This window comes from Eucyclogobius newberryi, unplaced genomic scaffold, assembly GCF_026437365.1.
Source record: "Eucyclogobius newberryi isolate DKJ021-1_F unplaced genomic scaffold, fEucNew1.0.hap1 SCAF_26, whole genome shotgun sequence".
Taxonomy (NCBI): domain Eukaryota; kingdom Metazoa; phylum Chordata; class Actinopteri; order Gobiiformes; family Gobiidae; genus Eucyclogobius; species Eucyclogobius newberryi.
In genome coordinates, this window is record NW_027315901.1 from 317,501 (window position 1) to 337,749 (window position 20,249).

Here is a 20,249-nt window from a genome sequence, read left to right on the forward strand (position 1 = left end):
GTGAAGCCTCTGCAGCAGGTGAAGCCTCTGCAGCAGGTGAAGCTTCTGCAGGTGAAGCCTCTGCAGCAGGTGAAGCCTCTGCAGCAGGTGAAGCTTCTGCAGGTGAAGCCTCTGCAGCAGGTGAAGCCTCTGCAGCAGGTGAAGCTTCTGCAGGTGAAGCCTCTGCAGCAGGTGAAGCCTCTGCAGCAGGTGAAGCCTCTGCAGCAGGTGAAGCTTCTGCAGGTGAAGCCTCTGCAGCAGGTGAAGCCTCTGCAGCAGGTGAAGCCTCAGCAGCAGGTGAAGCTTCTGCAGGTGAAGCCTCTGCAGCAGGTGAAGCCTCAGCAGCAGGTGAAGCTTCTGCAGGTGAAGCCTCTGCAGCAGGTGAAGCCTCTGCAGCAGGTGAAGCCTCAGCAGCAGGTGAAGCTTCTGCAGGTGAAGCCTCAGCAGCAGGTGAAGCCTCAGCAGCAGGTGAAGCTTCTGCAGGTGAAGCCTCTGCAGCAGGTGAAGCCTCTGCAGCAGGTGAAGCTTCTGCAGGTGAAGCCTCTGCAGCAGGTGAAGCCTCTGCAGCAGGTGAAGCCTCTGCAGCAGGTGAAGCTTCTGCAGGTGAAGCCTCTGCAGCAGGTGAAGCCTCTGCAGCTCTTTTTGATGGTGTTGACAGACACTTTCCTCCTCTTGTCCTTTTGTCCAATGGATAGAAACAAACCATAGTGTCAGAACATGAGCCTCCTTACTCCTCCTGCTGCTGTTACTCCTCCTGCTGCTGTTACTCCTCCTGCTGCTGTTATTCCTCCTGCTCCTGTTACTCCTCCTGCTGCTGTTATTCCTCCTGCTGCTGTTACTCCTCCTGCTGCTGTTACTCCTCCTGCTCCTGTTACTCCTCCTGCTGCTGTTATTCCTCCTGCTGCTGTTACTCCTCCTGCTCCTGTTACTCCTCCTGCTCCTGTTACTCCTCCTGCTCCTGTTACTCCTCCTGCTGCTGTTACTCCTCCTGCTCCTGTTACTCCTCCTGCTGCTGTTACTCCTCCTGCTCCTGTTACTCCTCCTGCTGCAGTTACTCCTCCTGCTCCTGTTACTCCTCCTGCTGCTGTTACTCCTCCTGCTGCAGTTACTCCTGCTCCTGTTACTCCTCCTGCTCCTGTTACTCCTCCTGCTGCTGTTACTCCTCCTGCTCCTGTTACTCCTCCTGCTGCTGTTACTCCTCCTGCTGCTGTTACTCCTGCTCCAGTTACTCCTCCTGCTCCTGTTACTCCTCCTGCTGCTGTTACTCCTCCTGCTCCTGTTACTCCTCCTGCTGCAGTTACTCCTGCTCCTGTTACTCTTCCTGCTGCTGTTACTCCTCCTGCTCCTGTTACTCCTCCTGCTGCTGTTACTCCTCCTGCTGCTGTTACTCCTCCTGCTCCTGTTACTCCTCCTGCTCCTGTTACTCCTCCTGCTAAAGTTACTCCTCCTGCTCCTGTTACTCCTCCTGCTGCTGTTACTCCTCCTGCTCCTGTTACTCCTCCTGCTGCTGTTACTCCTCCTGCTCCTGTTACTCCTCCTGCTGCAGTTACTCCTCCTGCTCCTGTTACTCCTCCTGCTCCTGTTACTCCTCCTGCTGCAGTTACTCCTGCTCCTGTTACTCCTCCTGCTCCTGTTACTCCTCCTGCTGCTGTTACTCCTCCTGCTCCTGTTACTCCTCCTGCTGCTGTTACTCCTCCTGCTGCTGTTACTCCTGCTCCAGTTACTCCTCCTGCTCCTGTTACTCCTCCTGCTGCTGTTACTCCTCCTGCTCCTGTTACTCCTCCTGCTGCAGTTACTCCTGCTACTGTTACTCTTCCTGCTGCTGTTACTCCTCCTGCTCCTGTTACTCCTCCTGCTCCTGTTACTCCTCCTGCTACTGTTACTCCTCCTGCCGCTTTTTCTCCTCCTGCTGCTGTTACTCCTCCTGCTCCTGTTACTCCTCCTGCTGCTGTTACTCCTCCTGCTCCTGTTACTCCTCCTGCCCCTGTTACTCCTCCTGCTCCTGTTACTCCTCCTGCTCCTGTTACTCTTCCTGCTGCTGTTACTCCTCCTGCTCCTGTTACTCCTCCTGCCCCTGTTACTCCTCCTGCTCCTGTTACTCCTCCTGCTCCTGTTACTCTTCCTGCTGCTGTCACTCCTCCTGCCGCTTTTTCTCCTCCTGCCGCTGTTACTCCTCCTGCTCCTGTTACTCCTCCTGCTCCTGTTACTCCTCCTGCTGCTGTTACTCCTCCTGCTCCTGCTACTCCTGCTGCTGTTACTCCTCCTGCTCCTGTTACTCCTCCTGCTCCTGTTACTCCTCCTGCTGGTGTTACTCCTCCTGCCGCTTTTTCTCCTCATGTTGCTGTTACTCTTCCTGCTCCTGTTACTCCTCCTGCTTCTGTTACTCCTGCTCCTGTTACTCCTCCTGCTCCTGTTACTCCTCGGGCTGCTGTTACTCCTCCTGCTCCTGTTACTCCTCCTGCTGCAGTTACTCCTGCTCCTGTTACTCCTCCTCCTCCTGTTACTCCTGCTGCTGTTACTCCTGCTCCTGTTACTCCTCCTGCTCCTGTTACTCCTCCTGCTTCTGTTACTCCTGCTAGTGTTACTCCTCCTGCTGCTGTTTCTCCTCCTGCTCCTGTTACTCCTCCTGCTCCTGTTACTCCTCCTGCTGCTGTTACTCCTCCTGCTCCTGTTACTCCTCCTGCTCCTGTTACTCCTCCTGCTCCTGTTACTCCTCCTGCTGCTGTTACTCCTCCTGCCGCTTTTTCTCCTCCTGCCGCTGTTACTCCTCCTGCTCCTGTTACTCCTCCTGCTCTTGTTACTCCTCCTGCTGCTGTTACTCCTCCTGCCGCTTTTTCTCCTCCTGCTCCTGTTACTCCTCCTGCTTCTGTTACTCCTGCTGCTGTTACTCCTCCTGCTCCTGTTACTCCTGCTGCTGTTACTCCTCCTGTTACTCCTCCTGCTGGTGTTACTCCTCCTGCTTCTGGTACTCGTGCTCCTGTTACTCCTCCTGCTGCTGTTACTCCTCCTGCTGCTGTTACTCCTCCTGCTGCTGTTACTCCTCCTGCTGCTGTTACTCCTCCTGCTCCTGTTACTCCTCCTGCTGCTGTTACTCCTCCAGCTGCTTTTTCTCCTCCTGCTGCTGTTACTCCTCCTGCTCCTGTTACTCCTCCTGCTGCTGTTACTCCTCCTGCTCCTGTTACTCCTCCTGCTGCTGTTACTCCTCCTGCTCCTGTTACTCCTCCTGCTGCTGTTACTCCTGCTCCTGTTACTCCTCCTGCTGCTGTTACTCCTCCTGCTCCTGTAACTCCTCCTGCTGCTGTTACTCCTCCTGCTCCTGTTACTCTTCCTGCTCCTGTTACTCCTCCTGCTCCTGTTACTCCTCCTGCTGCTGTTACTCCCCCTGCTGCTGTTACTCCTCCTGCTCCTGTTACTCCTCCTGCTGCTGTTACTCCTCCTGCTCCTGTAACTCCTCCTGCTGCTGTTACTCCTCCTGCTCCTGTTACTCCTCCTGCTCCTGTTACTCCTCCTGCTGCTGTTACTCCTCCTGCTGCTGTTACTCCTCCTGCTCCTGTTACTCCTGCTGCTGTTACTCCTCCTGCTCCTGTTACTCCTCCTGCTCCTGTTTCTCCTCCACATCACGCTGCATCATTAGTTATGTTCTCTCTTCTGATGGAGAAAAGTCCTGAGAATCTCCATCTGATCCGGCGGGACAGGCTTGTTAGCATGTTAGCCTTGATAGCATGTTAGCCTTGATAGCACGTTAGCCTTGTTAGCATGTTAGCCTTGTTAGCTTCGTTAGCCTTGTTAGCTTCGTTAGCCTCGTTAGCTTCGTTAGCTTCGTTATCTTTGTTAGCTTTGTTAGCCTCGTTAGCTTTGTTAGCCTCGTTAGCTTCAATAGCTCTGTTAGCCTCGTTAGCTTCGTTAGCTTCGTTAGCTTCGTTAGCCTCGTTAGCCTCGTTAGCTTTGTTAGCCTCGTTAGCTTCGATAGCTTTGTTAGCCTCGTTAGCTTCGTTAGCTTCGTTAGCTTCGTTAGCCTCGTTAGCTTTGTTAGCCTCGTTAGCTTCGATAGCTTTGTTAGCCTCGTTAGCTTCGATAGCTTCGTTAGCCTTGTTAGCTTCGTTAGCCTCGTTAGCTCGTTAGCTCGTTAGCTCGTTAGCTCGTTAGCTCGTTAGCTCATTAGCTCATTAGCCTCGTTAGCTCGTTAGCAGTGGGCTGTTTTGGGACCGTCAGCTGTGTTCGCTCTGGTCTAGAGTGACTTGTGTCCTCCTTGTTTCCACGTCTCTTGTTCCTCCTCTTTGGGACGAGGCGTTTTCTGAAAGCGCCGCAAGAACCAGAAGTCACTTCAATGTGAATATTATTCACACAGAGGAAGAAACAATGTTTTTATCTCGTGCTTTTTCACCTTCAAAACACTCAAAGTCTGAAATATACTTGAACTTATTTTCCACCGTTTTAGAGTTTGTGTTAATGTGCAAAAGCAGTGACCACGAGCGAGGCCCTAACCCTAACCCTAACCCTAACCCTAACCCACGAGCGAGGCCCTAACCCTAACCCTAACTCTAACCCACGAGCGAGGCCCTAACCCTAACCCTAACCCACGAGCGAGGCCCTAACCCTAACCCACGAGCGAGGCCCTAACCCTAACCCTAACCCTAACCCACGAGCGAGGCCCTAACCCTAACCCTAACTCTAACCCACGAGCGAGGCCCTAACCCTAACCCTAACCCACGAGCGAGGCCCTAACCCTAACCCACGAGCGAGGCCCTAACCCTAACCCTAACCCACGAGTGAGGCCCTAACCCTAACCCTAACCCACGAGCGAGGCCCTAACCCTAACCCTAACCCTAACCCACGAGCGAGGCCCTAACCCTAACCCTAACCCTAACCCTAACCCACGAGCGAGGCCCTAACCCTAACCCTAACCCACAAGCGAGGCCCTAACCCTAACCCTAACCCACGAGCGAGGCCCTAACCCTAACCCTAACCCTAACCCACGAGCGAGGCCCTAACCCTAACCCTAACCCACGAGCGAGGCCCTAACCCTAACCCGAACCCTAACCCACGAGCGAGGCCCTAACCCTAACCCACGAGCGAGGCCCTAACCCTAACCCACGAGCGAGGCCCTAACCCTAACCCTAACCCACGAGCGAGGCCCTAACCCTAACCCTAACCAACCCTGACCCTGACCCTAACCCTGACCCTAACCCTGTCCCTAACCCTGACCCTGACCCTAACCCTGACCCTAACCCTGACCCTGACCCTAACCCTGACCCTGACCCTAACCAACCCTGACCCTAACCAACCCTGACCCTAACCCTAACCCTAACCCTGACCCTAACCCTAACCCTGACCCTGACCCTAACCCACGAGCGAGGCCCTTTGTGTTTTAGAGTTTGTGTTAATGTCCAAAAGCAGTGACCACGAGCGAGGCCCTAGCCCTAACCCTAACCCTAACCCTAACCCACGAGCGAGGCCCTAACCCTAACCCTAACCCTAACCCACGAGCGAGGCCCTAACCCTAACCCTAACCCTAACCCACGAGCGAGGCCCTAACCCTAACCCACGAGCGAGGCCCTAACCCTAACCCTAACCCTAACCCACGAGCGAGGCCCTAACCCTAACCCTAACCCACGAGCGAGGCCCTAACCCTAACCCACGAGCGAGGCCCTAACCCTAACCCTAACCCTAACCCTAACCCACGAGCGAGGCCCTAACCCTAACCCTAACCCACGAGCGAGGCCCTAACCCTAACCCACGAGCGAGGCACTAACCCTAACCCTAACCCACGAGCGAGGCCCTAACCCTAACCCTAACCCACGAGCGAGGCCCTAACCCTAACCCGAACCCTAACCCTAACCCACGAGCGAGGCCCTAACCCTAACCCACGAGCGAGGCCCTAACCCTAACCAACCCTGACCCTGACCCTGACCCTAACCCTGACCCTAACCCTGACCCTAACCCTGTCCCTAACCCTGACCCTGACCCTGACCCTAACCCTGACCCTAACCCTGACCTTGACCCTAACCCTGACCCTGACCCTAACCAACCCTGACCCTAACCAACCCTGACCCTAACCCTAACCCTCACCCTAACCCTGACCCTAACCCTGACCCTGACCCTAACCCTAACCCTGACCCTGACCCTGACCCTGGCCCTGACCCTGACCCTGACCCTGACCCTGGCCCTAACCCTGACCCTAACCAACCCTGACCCTAACCCTAACCCTCACCCTAACCCTGACCCTGACCCTGACCCTGTCCCTAACCCTGACCCTGACCCTGACCCTAACCCTGACCCTAACCCTGACCTTGACCCTAACCCTGACCCTGACCCTAACCAACCCTGACCCTAACCAACCCTGACCCTAACCCTAACCCTAACCCTGACCCTGACCCTGACCCTGACCCTGACCCTAACCCTAACCCTGACCCTGACCCTGACCCTGACCCTGGCCCTGACCCTGACCCTGACCCTGGCCCTGACCCTGACCCTGACCCTGGCCTTGACCCTGACCCTGGCCCTGACCCTGACCCTGACCCTGGCCCTGACCCTGACCCTGACCCTGGCCTTGACCCTATAAGCGAGTGTAGGATGTAAACCAGAGGAAAAGAGGAGATAAAACATGTTCAGGCTGAACTTTGTGGTTTAGTGAAAAAACAAACTTTAAAACTCAAACTGTGGCAAAATGAGACTTTTATTTGGTTCATTTGTGTTTTAGTTTTTATGGATTTGAAGAATGCTTTTGATTGATGTCTGTCATTCTCTCTCTTCTAGTTTTGTTTGTTTTGTCATGTTTATGTCCATAAATTTGAAAAATAAATAATAAATATAGCCGCAAGCGGCAATGATCGGCCCTCGCCACACCGCCGCCACGCCGCAAGAGGAGGGGGCGCTAACGCGCCCCAATTGTCCTTTTATTACGCCTACTGCTGAATCTGTGACGCTGTCACATCTTCTCCCCTTTGTTTTACCATCAAAAAGCTATTTTATTTTGAATTCTTGGCACAATGTGCGGCTTTGCTGCACAGACACCGTGACTCTTTGAATGAAAATGTGGATCACTTTTGATGGTCCTGAAGATGAGTCTCACCAAATTTCAGGTTAATAGGGCTGACGCCCTGGGAGGAGTTTGTGAAAGTCTAAAGTGTAAACATGTTCTGGCGATTTCCCCATTGGAATAACATGAAAGGTTTCGGTCATCGTTACGGCAACGCCATAACAATTATGACATGAGTCATTGACTTTTTTGATGGGGATGCTAAAATTGAGTTGTGTGTCAAATTTCATATAATTTCGCAAAACTAAACATTTAACCTCCATATAAAATCTGTAGGGGGCGCTGTGGCGCCAAATGAATTTATTTCACTTCAAGTAGGTTTAGGGCAAAGAGTTTAACAACTGATTCTAATTTGACGCAATTCGGACTTTATCTGGGCAAACGGCAGAAATTTTAAATATGGGAGATTTCTGAAATTCTAGCTACAGTTTGCGGCTTCGCAGCACAGAGACCGTGACAGGTATCAATGTAATTTGGATAACTTTTGATGTCCCACTCCTCAGTAGCATTTTCACCAAATTTCAGCTTTTTAGGGCCAACGCCCTGGGAGGAGTTCGTAAAAGTACGACGTTTGGAAAAACTCCGAAGTCATGTTTAGCCATTTTTGAAGCAATATGGCCGACATTTGGTTGGGCGGACGGCGTTGCCGTAATAATATTTTTTACTTCTCTTGTCACCATCTACCTCTGCGCCAAATTTCATGATTCTACGATCAGATTTTTTTTGGGTCATTTCCCATCTCTCAATGCATTTTTGGTACATTTGGGGGCGCTAACGCGCCAATTTTTTTTATTTTAGAAAAGGGAAATAGCCAGAATGTAGAGAGGCACGATTTTTAGAGGCGTGCAAATTTTTGTGACTTTTCGTCAATGTTCACTGGGTGAAAAATAGGGGGGTTGGTCCCGAGAAGAAGAAGAAGAAGAAAGAAAGAATTAAAGCCGCAAGCGGCATCCAACGGCCCTCGCGGGCCGCCGGCCTTCCGACTCTGCGCTTTCGACTTGATAAAGATGGCGCCCTTATTGTGTGTTGAATAAAAAAAGAACTTGACAGACGGCGACACATTGGACATGGCCAATCCAGTGCAAATGAACACAAGTGTCAGTCAAATTTGCTGCGCCGCCGCACAGAGACCGTAGCACTTGGAATAAAAATATGGATAACTTTTGATGCCGCGCTTGTGTAGATGATTTTTCCCAAAGTAAAGCTTGATCGAGCTATTGCCCATGGAGGAGTTTGTTAAAGTGTGAAGCGTAAATGTGAACATTTCAAGGATTTGGCGTTTTTCCCATTTGTGACAGTATATTTGCAGCTCCACGGCACAGAGACCGTACCACTTAAAATCAAAATATGGATAACTTTTGATGCCCCGTTTGTGTAGATGATTTTCCCCAAATATGAGCTTGATCGGGCAATCGGCCTAGGAGGAGTTCGTTAAAGTGTGAAGCGTAAAAATGTGGTGATTTTAGAGATTTCGCTGTTTTCCCATTTCTGACATATATTTGCGGGTCCGCCACACAGAGACCGTAGCACTTAGAATCAAAATATGGGTAAGTTTTGATGCCCCGCTTGTGTAGATGATATTCTCCAAATATGAACTTGATCGGACAATCGCCCTAGGAGGAGTTTGTTAAAGTGTGAAGTGTAAAAATGTGGTGATTTGAGCGATTCTACGATTTTCCCATAAGGATAACATGGGATGTTTCTGTCAACGCTACGGTTACGCCGTACAAAATATGACTTTGGCTCTCATACTTGTATGATCAGGATGGCAAATTAGAATTTTGTTCAAAATATCATGTCATTTGGAAAAACTCTATTGTTTATAGGCCACTCTGAAGGCCAAATAGTCAGAATTCTGGGAAACGTTTGCGGCTCCGTCGCACAAAGACCGTAAAAGTTATCCTTAAAATTTGGATAACTTTAGATACACCACTTGTCTAGAGGACGTACACCGATTTTGAGGTTGGTGGGCAAAACGCACTAGGAGGACTTCGTTAAAGTGTAAAACATAAAAATGTGGTAATTTGAGAGATTTTGTGGTTTTCCCATAGGGATAACATGGGAGGTTTCTGTCATCGCTACGACTACGGCGTAAAAATTTAGGCATTTTTGTGATTGGCTTTTGTGATCGGGACGGCAAAATAGAATTTTGGGTAAAGTTTAGACAATTTTGGTAAAACTAATTTTTGACCTTCAATGTTAATTTAAAGGTCACTCTGTAGGGGGCGCTATCACTGCCATTTCAATTTTGTCAGCCTAAACTGGTCCAAACTAGAAAGTTTAACAACTGATTCAAATTTGGTCCTAATCGGACTGGTTTTGATCAAATGGGAGCAATTTTTAGACCTGCAATATTCCAAAATAAGTTGTCCAACTTTGCGGCTGCGCCGCACACAGACCGTAAAAGGTATCTCAAAAAATTGAATAACTTTAGATGCCCCACTTGTCCAGAGAACGTACGCCGATTTTGAAGTCGGTGGGCAAAACGCCCTAGGAGGAGTTCGTCAAAGTTTGACGTAAACAAAATGGCTAACACAGCGTGTTTTCATTTTCAAAGGAAGATGGCGGCCATAGGGTAAGTTTGGGGGCGTGGCCACAATGATTTTTTTTGTTTATCCTCACGAGAGGAATGCGTGTCCCGAATTTCGTAGCTTTACGCCAAAGTTGACCTCGGGGCGTCTCCCATAGGCGCAATGTATTTTGACTTTTGTCGGTGGCGCTGTCGCGCCATTTTTTAACGAAAAAAAAAAATGGCCCAGAAAAAATAAAATTTTTCGCCGATTCTGAATTTTGGGCAAAGTTTGGTGAGTTTTTGAGCATGTTCAGGGGGTCAAATTAGAGCTCAAAAAGCAGAAGAACAAGAAAAATAATAAAAATAAAAATAATAATATTTTTAGCAAAAACAATATAGCCGTTTCCACTATAACAACAAATTATACATCGTTTGAAAGCTCTAAGCCTTCCCGATGTCACTCCCTATTCCGTCGGGATGCCCCGCCCACTCCCCATAGACTTCCATTGATTTGAGCAGATACAAGCATGGCCCATGCCTGCGGCATGGATTCTCGCGTACGGGACGATGCCAGGAGGGTTTTTGAAGGAATGCAGCGCTTCGCGCTGCTGTTGTCAACAATTAGTGAATGGGCTACGCCCATTCACTATTTGTTGACTATTTCTGTCATAGCAGGAGTAAGTATGCATGATCCATGCCTTCGGCATGGGCTAGTTCACTGTACTTGCCAGGGGCGACGGGGTACCAAACATGCGGGCTGCGCCCGCATGTTTGGTCAGACAGTTGCAACGCTGCCTTCGGCAGCGTTGCGGGAGCAATAGGCCCTCCCCCTGCTGGGGCTCGGGCCTAAATATTCCGATGCGAAAACAATGTTTCCCATTTTTCAAATATCATAAACTATACATTTTCGGAAAGCGCTCGCGCTTTCCTACCTCATGGTGTGGGTCCCTGGTCACTGACGGGTACTTTCGATAATTTTGAGTGGGCTCCGCCCACTTTGTGTTTTTGGCCCTCTATACAGTAATAATGTTCAATTTTTGCATTACATGTTTATATGCACGGAACATGCAAGAGATGGGGAACGTATTCGTGAGCTACTTAGCGCAAATGAGTGCTTTATATGGGGATGACGACCGCGAAGCGGTCGTCATCCCAATGTAAAGTGCTCGTTTAGTGCGAACTTTTGCACGGGCTTCGCCCGTTTACAACGGTAATGTTCCATTTTCCTACAACTAATTAGTATGCACGGGGCGTGCATGAGTGGAGGAGTGCGTTAGTGAGTGTTTGGAAGTGGGCGAGCGCTTCGCGCTCGATTTCGTGCGCACTACGTGCGCACTTTCGCAGCCGTGCTTCGCACGGCCTTACGAGATTAATAGGCCTCTCGCCAGCTTGTGGCGCTCGGGCCTAATAATAATAATTTAAATAACAAAAAAACAAAACTGCGTCCTTAAAGTCTAACCCTGTTGTAGTGAGAGGAAATGTCCCGCAGTGGTAGTGAGAGGAAATGTCCCGCAGTGGTAGTGAGAGGAAATGTCCCGCAGTGGGGCTTTAACCCATTTGTTGTGTTCAAATGTCGCAACAATATCCAGTGTTTCTCAACCAGGGGTCAGAGGGCACTTTGCGAAGGGACGCTTGGAATGGTAAGGTCCACTTTACTGTCACCACAGGGAAATGTGTTGTGCTCGCGCCTCCTCGGGAGCAGTGGGACCGTCTCCAGACCTTTGTGCTCGCGCCTCCTCGGGAGCAGTGGGACCGTCTCCAGAGCTTTGTGCTCGCTCCTCCTCGGGAGCAGTGGGACCCTCTCCAGACCTTTGTGCTCGGCTTGGTCAGGACTTTCGCTGGAGGATTCGAACTATTGTATGTTTTGGGTTGAGTGCCGGAGGAAGCCACCTTGTTCACTTTCACCAGACTCTCCTCTGCTGGTGGTTCAAAGGACCAAACGTTTGAATTCCAGACTCAGACATCATAAGAAGAATGTGGAGGAGCTACAGTGGCCCTGAAGGTCAAAAAGTGGCCTGAAGGTCAAACAGTGGCCCTGAAGGTCAAACAGTGGCCCTGAAGGTCAAACTACAGTGGCCCTGAAGGTCAAATAGTGGCCTGAAGGTCAAACAGTGGCCTGGAAGGTCAAACAGTGGCCCTGAAGGTCAAACAGTGGCCCTGAAGGTCAAACAGTGGCCCTGAAGGTCAAAAAAAGGCCCTGAAGGTCAAACTACAGTGGCCTGAAGGTCAAACTACAGTGGCCCTGAAGGTCAAACTACAGTGGCCCTGAAGGTCAAACAGTGGCCTGAAGGTCAAACAGTGGCCCTGAAGGTCAAACAGTGGCCCTGAAGGTCAAAAAAGGCCCTGAAGGTCAAACAGTGGCCCTGAAGGTCAAAAAAAGGCCCTGAAGGTCAAACTACAGTGGCCTGAAGGTCAAACTACAGTGGCCCTGAAGGTCAAACTACAGTGGCCCTGAAGGTCAAACAGTGGCCTGAAGGTCAAACCACAGCGTGTTTTTGTTCTTTCTTCAAGAAAAAGATGCAGAGGAGCAGATTACTGAATGTCTCTCTGTCCTTTCCACAGTGAACCATGACGTCTTCTCTCTGCCTCCTCAGCCCCTCGCTCCTCCTCTGCTCCTCTCTGCTCCTCTTTTCTCCCCCTGTGTCGTCCTTTGCGCCCGACTTCGCTCTGCGTCTGTCGGGGGAGAAGAGGAAGCTTCACGAGGGTCGTTTGGAGGTTTTTGTGAACGGAGAGTGGGGAACCGTGTGTGACGATGACTTCTCCCTGAGCGCGGCCAAAGTCGTGTGTCGACAGTTGGGCTTCATCGACGCCGAGGCCTGGGCCTCGAGAGCCAAGTACGGACAAGGACAAGGTGAGGTGTCTGGGGCCGGGGTCAGGGCCAGGGTCAGGGTCAGGGTCAGAGTTAGGGTCAGGATCAGGGCCAGAGTTAGGGTCAGGGTCAGGGTCAGAGTTAGGGTCAGGGCCAGAGTTAGGGTCAGGGCCAGAGTCAGGGTCAGGGTCAGGGCCAGAGTTAGGGTCAGGGCCAGAGTTAGGGTCAGGGCCAGGGCCAGAGTTAGGGTCAGGGCCAGGGTCAGAGTTTGGGTCAGGGCCAGGGTTAGGGTCAGGGTCAGGGCCAGAGTAAGGGTCAGGGTCAGTGTTAGGGTCAGGGCCAGAGTTAGGGTCAGGGCCAGAGTTAGGGTCAGGGTCAGGGCCAGAGTTAGAGTCAGGGTCAGGTCCAGAGTTAGGGTCAGGGCCAGGGCCAGAGTTAGTGTCAGGGCCAGGGTCAGAGTTTGGGTCAGGGTCAGGGCCAGAGTTAGGGTCAGGGCCAGGGTCAGAGTTTGGGTCAGGGCCAGAGTTAGGGTCAGGGCCAGAGTTAGGGTCAGGGTCAGTGTTAGGGTCAGGGCCAGAGTTAGGGTCAGGGCCAGAGTTAGGGTCAGGGTCAGGGCCAGAGTTAGAGTCAGGGTCAGGTCCAGAGTTAGGGTCAGGGCCAGGGCCAGAGTTAGTGTCAGGGCCAGGGTCAGAGTTTGGGTCAGGGTCAGGGCCAGAGTTAGGGTCAGGGCCAGGGTCAGAGTTTGGGTCAGGGCCAGAGTTAGGGTCAGGGCCAGAGTTAGGGTCAGGGTCAGTGTTAGGGTCAGGGCCAGAGTTAGGGTCAGGGCCAGAGTTAGGGTCAGGGTCAGAGTTAGGGTCAGGGTCAGGGTCAGAGTCAGGGTCACGGTCAGGGCCAGAGTTAGGGTCAGGGTCAGGGTCAGGGTCAGGGCCAGAGTTAGGGTCACGGTCAGGGCCAGAGTTAGGGTCAAGGTCAGGGCCAGAGTTAGGGATGACCCTGACCCTGGCCCTGGCGCTGTTTAAAACTATATAACTCAGTATCAAGTTTGAAATGTTGGCAGGTGACGACAGAACTTTAAAGTCACAGCTGCTTTGAAGTTCTGTGAAAAGAACATTCTTCTTTTATTAACGTTTTCCATCTGCTGCTGTATCAGACGTTTAACGTTTGGATCATAAATCACGACGAGGCAAGAGATGTTTTCACCCGACTCTGAAAGACCTGAACCCGCCTTTCTCCAGATCGCAGCTGGACATCACGTGTTTTTACCGTGTTTCTTCAGGACGTGTCTGGATAACGTGTTTTTACCGTGTTTCTTCAGGTCGTGTCTGGATAACGTGTTTTTACCGTGTTTCTTCAGGACGTGTCTGGATAACGTGTTTTTACCGTGTTTCTTCAGGACGTGTCTGGATAACGTGTTTTTACCATGTTTCTTCAGGACGTGTCTGGATAACGTGTTTTTACCATGTTTCTTCAGGTCGTGTCTGGATAACGTGTTTTTACCGTGTTTCTTCAGGTCGTGTCTGGATAACGTGTTTTTACCGTGTTTCTTCAGGACGTGTCTGGATAACGTGTTTTTACCGTGTTTCTTCAGGTCGTGTCTGGATAACGTGTTTTTACCGTGTTTCTTCAGGACGTGTCTGGATAACGTGTTTTTACCGTGTTTCTTCAGGACGTGTCTGGATAACGTGTTTTTACCGTGTTTCTTCAGGTCGTGTCTGGATAACGTGTTTTTACCGTGTTTCTTCAGGACGTGTCTGGATAACGTGTTTTTACCGTGTTTCTTCAGGACGTGTCTGGATAACGTGTTTTTACCGTGTTTCTTCAGGACGTGTCTGGATAACGTGTTTTTACCATGTTTCTTCAGGACGTGTCTGGATAACGTGTTTTTACCGTGTTTCTTCAGGTCGTGTCTGGATAACGTGTTTTTACCATGTTTCTTCAGGACGTGTCTGGATAACGTGTTTTTACCGTGTTTCTTCAGGTCGGATCTGGATAGTGTGTTTTTACCGTGTTTCTTCAGGTCGGATCTGGATAACGTGTTTTTACCGTGTTTCTTCAGGACGTGTCTGGATAACGTGTTTTTACCGTGTTTCTTCAGGTCGTGTCTGGATAACGTGTTTTTACCGTGTTTCTTCAGGACGTGTCTGGATAACGTGTTTTTACCGTGTTTCTTCAGGTCGGATCTGGATAGTGTGTTTTTACCGTGTTTCTTCAGGTCGGATCTGGATAACGTGTTTTTACCGTGTTTCTTCAGGTCCTGTCTGGATAACGTGTTTTTACCGTGTTTCTTCAGGTCCTGTCTGGATAACGTGTTTTTACCGTGTTTCTTCAGGTCGGATCTGGCTGGATAACGTGTTTTTACCGTGTTTCTTCAGGTCGTGTCTGGATAACGTGTTTTTACCGTGTTTCTTCAGGTCGTGTCTGGATAACGTGTTTTTAACGTGTTTCTTCAGGTCGGATCTGGCTGGATAACGTGTTTTTACCGTGTTTCTTCAGGTCGTGTCTGGATAACGTGTTTTTACCGTGTTTCTTAAGGTCGTGTCTGGATAACGTGTTTTTACCGTGTTTCTTCAGGTCGTGTCTGGATAACGTGTTTTTACCGTGTTTCTTCAGGTCGTGTCTGGATAACGTGTTTTTACCGTGTTTCTTCAGGTCCTGTCTGGATAACGTGTTTTTACCGTGCTTCTTCAGGTCGGATCTGGATATTGTGTTTTTACCGTGTTTCTTCAGGTCGTGTCTGGATAACGTGTTTTTAACGTGTTTCTTCAGGACGTGTCTGGATAACGTGTTTTTACCGTGTTTCTTCAAGTCGGATCTGTCTGGATAACGTGTTTTTACCGTGTTTCTTCAGGTCGGATCTGGCTGGATATTGTGTTTTTACCGTGTTTCTTCAGGTCGTGTCTGGATAACGTGTTTTTACCGTGTTTCTTCAGGTCGTGTCTGGATAACATGTTTTTACCGTGTTTCTTCAGGTCGGATCTGGATAGTGTGTTTTTACCGTGTTTCTTCAGGTCGGATCTGGATAACGTGTTTTTACCGTGTTTCTTCAGGTCGTGTCTGGATAACGTGTTTTTAACGTGTTTCTTCAGGACGTGTCTGGATAACGTGTTTTTACCGTGTTTCTTCAAGTCGGATCTGTCTGGATAACGTGTTTTTACCGTGTTTCTTCAGGTCGGATCTGGATAACGTGTTTTTACCGTGTTTCTTCAGGTCGTGTCTGGATAACGTGTTTTTACCGTGTTTCTTCAGGTCGTGTCTGGATAACATGTTTTTACCGTGTTTCTTCAGGTCGGATCTGGATAGTGTGTTTTTACCGTGTTTCTTCAGGTCGGATCTGGATAACGTGTTTTTACCGTGTTTCTTCAGGTCGTGTCTGGATAACGTGTTTTTAACGTGTTTCTTCAGGACGTGTCTGGATAACGTGTTTTTACCGTGTTTCTTCAGGTCGGATCTGGCTGGATAACGTTTTTTTACCATGTTTCTTCAGGTCGGATCTGGATAACGTGTTTTTACCGTGTTTCTTCAGGTCGTGTCTGGATAACGTGTTTTTACCGTGTTTCTTCAGGTCGTGTCTGGATAACGTGTTTTTACCGTGTTTCTTCAGGTTGGATCTGGATAACGTGTTTTTACCGTGTTTCTTCAGGTCGGATCTGGATAACGTGTTTTTACCGTGTTTCTTCAGGTCGTGTCTGGATAACGTGTTTTTACCGTGTTTCTTCAGGACGTGTCTGGATAACGTGTTTTTACCGTGTTTCTTCAGGTCGTGTCTGGATAACGTGTTTTTACCGTGTTTCTTCAGGTCGGATCTGGATAACGTGTTTTTACCGTGTTTCTTCAAGTCGGATCTGGATAACGTGTTTTTACCGTGTTTCTTCAAGTCGGATCTGGATAACGTTTTTTTACCGTGTTTCTTCAGGTCGGATCTGGCTGGATAACGTGTTTTTACCGTGTTTCTTCAAGTCGGATCTGTCTGGATAACGTGTTTTTACCGTGTTTCTTCAGGTCGGATCTGGCTGGATAACGTATTTTTACCGTGTTTCTTCAGGTCGTGTCTGGATAACGTGTTTTTACCGTGTTTCTTCAGGTCGGATCTGGCTGGATAACGTGTTTTTACCGTGTTTCTTCAGGTCGTGTCTGGATATTGTGTTTTTACCGTGTTTCTTCAGGACGTGTCTGGATAACGTGTTTTTACCGTGTTTCTTCAGGTCGTGCCTGGATATTGTGTTTTTACCGTGTTTATTCAGGTCGTGTCTGGATAACGTGTTTTTACCGTGTTTCTTCAGGTCGTGTCTGGATAACGTGTTTTTACCGTGTTTCTTCAGGTCGTGTCTGGATAACGTGTTTTTATCGTGTTTCTTCAGGACGTGTCTGGATAACGTATTTTTACCGTGTTTCTTCAGGTCGTGTCTGGATATCGTGTTTTTACCGTGCTTCTTCAGGTCGTGTCTGGATAACGTGTTTTACCCTGTTTCTTCAGGTCGTGTCTGGATAACGTGTTTTTAACGTGTTTCTTCAGGACGTGTCTGGATAACGTGTTTTTACCGTGTTTCTTCAAGTCGGATCTGTCTGGATAACGTGTTTTTACCGTGTTTCTTCAGGTCGGATCTGGCTGGATAACGTGTTTTTACCGTGTTTCTTCAGGTCGGATCTGGATAACGTGTTTTTACCGTGTTTCTTCAGGTCGGATCTGGATAACGTGTTTTTACCGTGTTTCTTCAGGTCGTGTCTGGATAACGTGTTTTTACCGTGTTTCTTCAGGTCGTGTCTGGATAACGTGTTTTTACCGTGTTTCTTCAGGTCGGATCTGGATAACGTGTTTTTACCGTGTTTCTTCAGGACGTGTCTGGATAACGTGTTTTTACCGTGTTTCTTCAGGACGTGTCTGGATAACGTGTTTTTACCGTGTTTCTTCAGGTCGTGTCTGGATAACGTGTTTTACCGTGTTTCTTCAGGTCGGATCTGGATAACGTGTTTTTACCGTGTTTCTTCAAGTCGGATCTGGATAACGTGTTTTTACCGTGTTTCTTCAGGTCGGATCTGGCTGGATAACGTATTTTTACCGTGTTTCTTCAGGTCGGATCTGGCTGGATAACGTGTTTTTACCGTGTTTCTTCAGGTCGTGTCTGGATAACGTGTTTTTACCGTGTTTCTTCAGGTCGGATCTGGATATTGTGTTTTTACCGTGTTTCTTCAGGTCGTGTCTGGATAACGTGTTTTTACCGTGTTTCTTCAGGTCGTGTCTGGATAACGTGTTTTTACCGTGTTTCTTCAGGTCGGATCTGGCTGGATAACGTGTTTTTACCGTGTTTCTTCAGGTCGTGCCTGGATATTGTGTTTTTACCGTGTTTCTTCAGGTCGTGTCTGGATAACGTGTTTTTAACGTGTTTCTTCAGGTCGGATCTGGATAACGTGTTTTACCGTGTTTCTTCAGGTCGTGTCTGGATAACGTGTTTTTACCGTGTTTCTTCAGGTCGTGTCTGGATAACGTGTTTTTACCGTGTTTCTTCAGGTCGGATCTGGATAACGTGTTTTTACCGTGTTTCTTCAGGTCGTGTCTGGATAACGTGTTTTTACCGTGTTTCTTCAGGTCGGATCTGGATAACGTGTTTTTACCGTGTTTCTTCAGGTCGTGTCTGGATAACGTGTTTTACCGTGTTTCTTCAGGTCGTGTCTGGATAACGTGTTTTTACCGTGTTTTTTCAGGTCGTGTCTGGATAACGTGTTTTTACCGTGTTTCTTCAGGTCGTGTCTGGATAACGTGTTTTACCGTGTTTCTTCAAGTCGGATCTGTCTGGATAACGTGTTTTTACCGTGTTTCTTCAGGTCGGATCTGGATAACGTGTTTTTACCGTGTTTTTTCAGGTCGTGTCTGGATAACGTGTTTTACCGTGTTTCTTCAGGTCGTGTCTGGATAACGTGTTTTACCGTGTTTCTTCAGGTCGGATCTGGCTGGATAACGTGCACTGCTCCGGGTCAGAGAAGTCGCTCTTGGACTGCCAGTCAAACGGTGTGGGCGTGTCCGACTGTAAACACTCTGAGGATGTGGGCGTGGTCTGTGTTCAGAAACGCATCGCAGGATTCCAGTTCCTCCAGACGCAGTCACATGACCAGGTGTTTACACATGTTTGTAGTCCTTTGTCTCCACACGCAGGTTGCCGGGACGTCAGACACGCATGTCCCACAGTCACGCACAGAGTAGGACGAGAACCAGGCAGGACAGGGGCAGAGTGTACAGAGTCAGGACAGTCCTTAGACACATGTCCCAGCGTCCCGTGTCCTTAGACACATGGCCCAGCGTCCCGTGTCCTTAGACACATGTCCCAGCGTCCCGTGTTCTTAGACACATGTCCCAGCGTCCCGTGTCCTTAGACACATGGCCCAGCGTCCCGTGTCCTTAGACACATGTCCCAGCGTCCCGTGTCCTTAGACACATGTCCCAGCGTCCCGTGTTCTTACACACATGTCCCACCGTCCCGTGTCCCTAGACACATGTCCCAGCGTCCCGTGTTCTTAGACACATGTCCCAGCGTCCCGTGTTCTTAGACACATGTCCCAGCGTCCCGTGTCCTTAGACACATGTCCCAGCGTCCCGTGTTCTTACACACATGTCCCACCGTCCCGTGTCCCTAGACTCATGTCCCAGCGTCCCGTGTCCTTAGACACATGTCCCAGCGTCCCGTGTTCTTAGACACATGTCCCAGCGTCCCATGTCCTTAGACACATGTCCCAGCGCCCCGTGTCCTTAGACTGGATTAATTGTCATTATAAACGTCTCTGGTTCCACATGAAGCACATTCTGTCCAGACTGAAGCTGTTATGTTTAACTCACTGATGAGTTTAACAGAAGCATGTGTCTGCGCACGGCCCCCTGAAGCCCCCCTGAGACCCGGGGCCCCCATCAGACCCGGGGCCCCCCTCACACAGGAGATATTTGAAAGACTCTGAGGTTTAAGTTGCAAAGCTGCTCATTTAAATCTGGTAAAGGTGATTGAACTTTAAAAACACTGAGGAGCTTAAGACAAAACGGCAGGAAACTGTTTCTTCTCCTGCGTTTGTCCTGAGTCCAACATGTATGATGTAATATCAAATGTATGATGTAATATCACATGTACGATGTAATATCACATGTATGATGTAATATCACATGTATGATGTAATATCAAATGTATGATGTAATATCAGATGTATGATGTAATATCACATGTACGATGTAATATCACATGTATCATGTAATATCACATGTATGACGTAATATCACATGTATCATGTAATATCAGATGTATGATGTAATATCACATGTACGATGTAATATCACATGTATCATGTAATATCACATGTATGACGTAATATCACATGTATGACGTAATATCACATGTATTATGTAATATCACATGTATGATGTAATATCACATGTATGATTTAATATCACATGTGTGATGTAATATCACATGATGATGTAGTATCACATGTATGATGTAATATCAAATGTATGATGTAATATCAGATGTATGATGTAATATCACATGTACGATGTAATATCACATGTATGATGTAATATCACATGTATCATGTAATATCACATGTATGACGTAATATCACATGTATCATGTAATATCACATGTATGACGTAATATCACATGTATGACGTAATATCACATGTATTATGTAATATCACATGTATGATTTAATATCACATGTGTGATGTAATATCACATGTATGACGTAATATCACATGTATGACGTAATATCACATGTATTATATAATATCACATGTATGATGTAATATCACATGTATGATGTAATATCACATGTATGATTTAATATCACATGTGTGATGTAATATCATATGTGTGATGTAATATCACATGTATGATGTAATATCAATTGTCTGACGTAATATCACATGTATGATG

At 48.7% G+C, this 20,249-nt stretch overlaps 1 protein-coding gene across 1 annotated transcript in view; it reads left to right on the top strand.

The window, feature by feature from the left end:
• LOC140372578 (lysyl oxidase homolog 2A-like) overlaps nucleotides 1-20,249 on the top strand; it is a 162,320-nt gene that overhangs the window by 1,666 nt on the left and 140,405 nt on the right. The window contains exons 2-3 of the mRNA XM_072459714.1: nucleotides 12,093-12,381; nucleotides 18,275-18,447. Of these exons, the coding sequence (XP_072315815.1) occupies nucleotides 12,099-12,381; nucleotides 18,275-18,447 (456 nt within the window). The 5' untranslated portion in view covers nucleotides 12,093-12,098. The remainder of the gene's footprint in view (nucleotides 1-12,092; nucleotides 12,382-18,274; nucleotides 18,448-20,249) is intronic.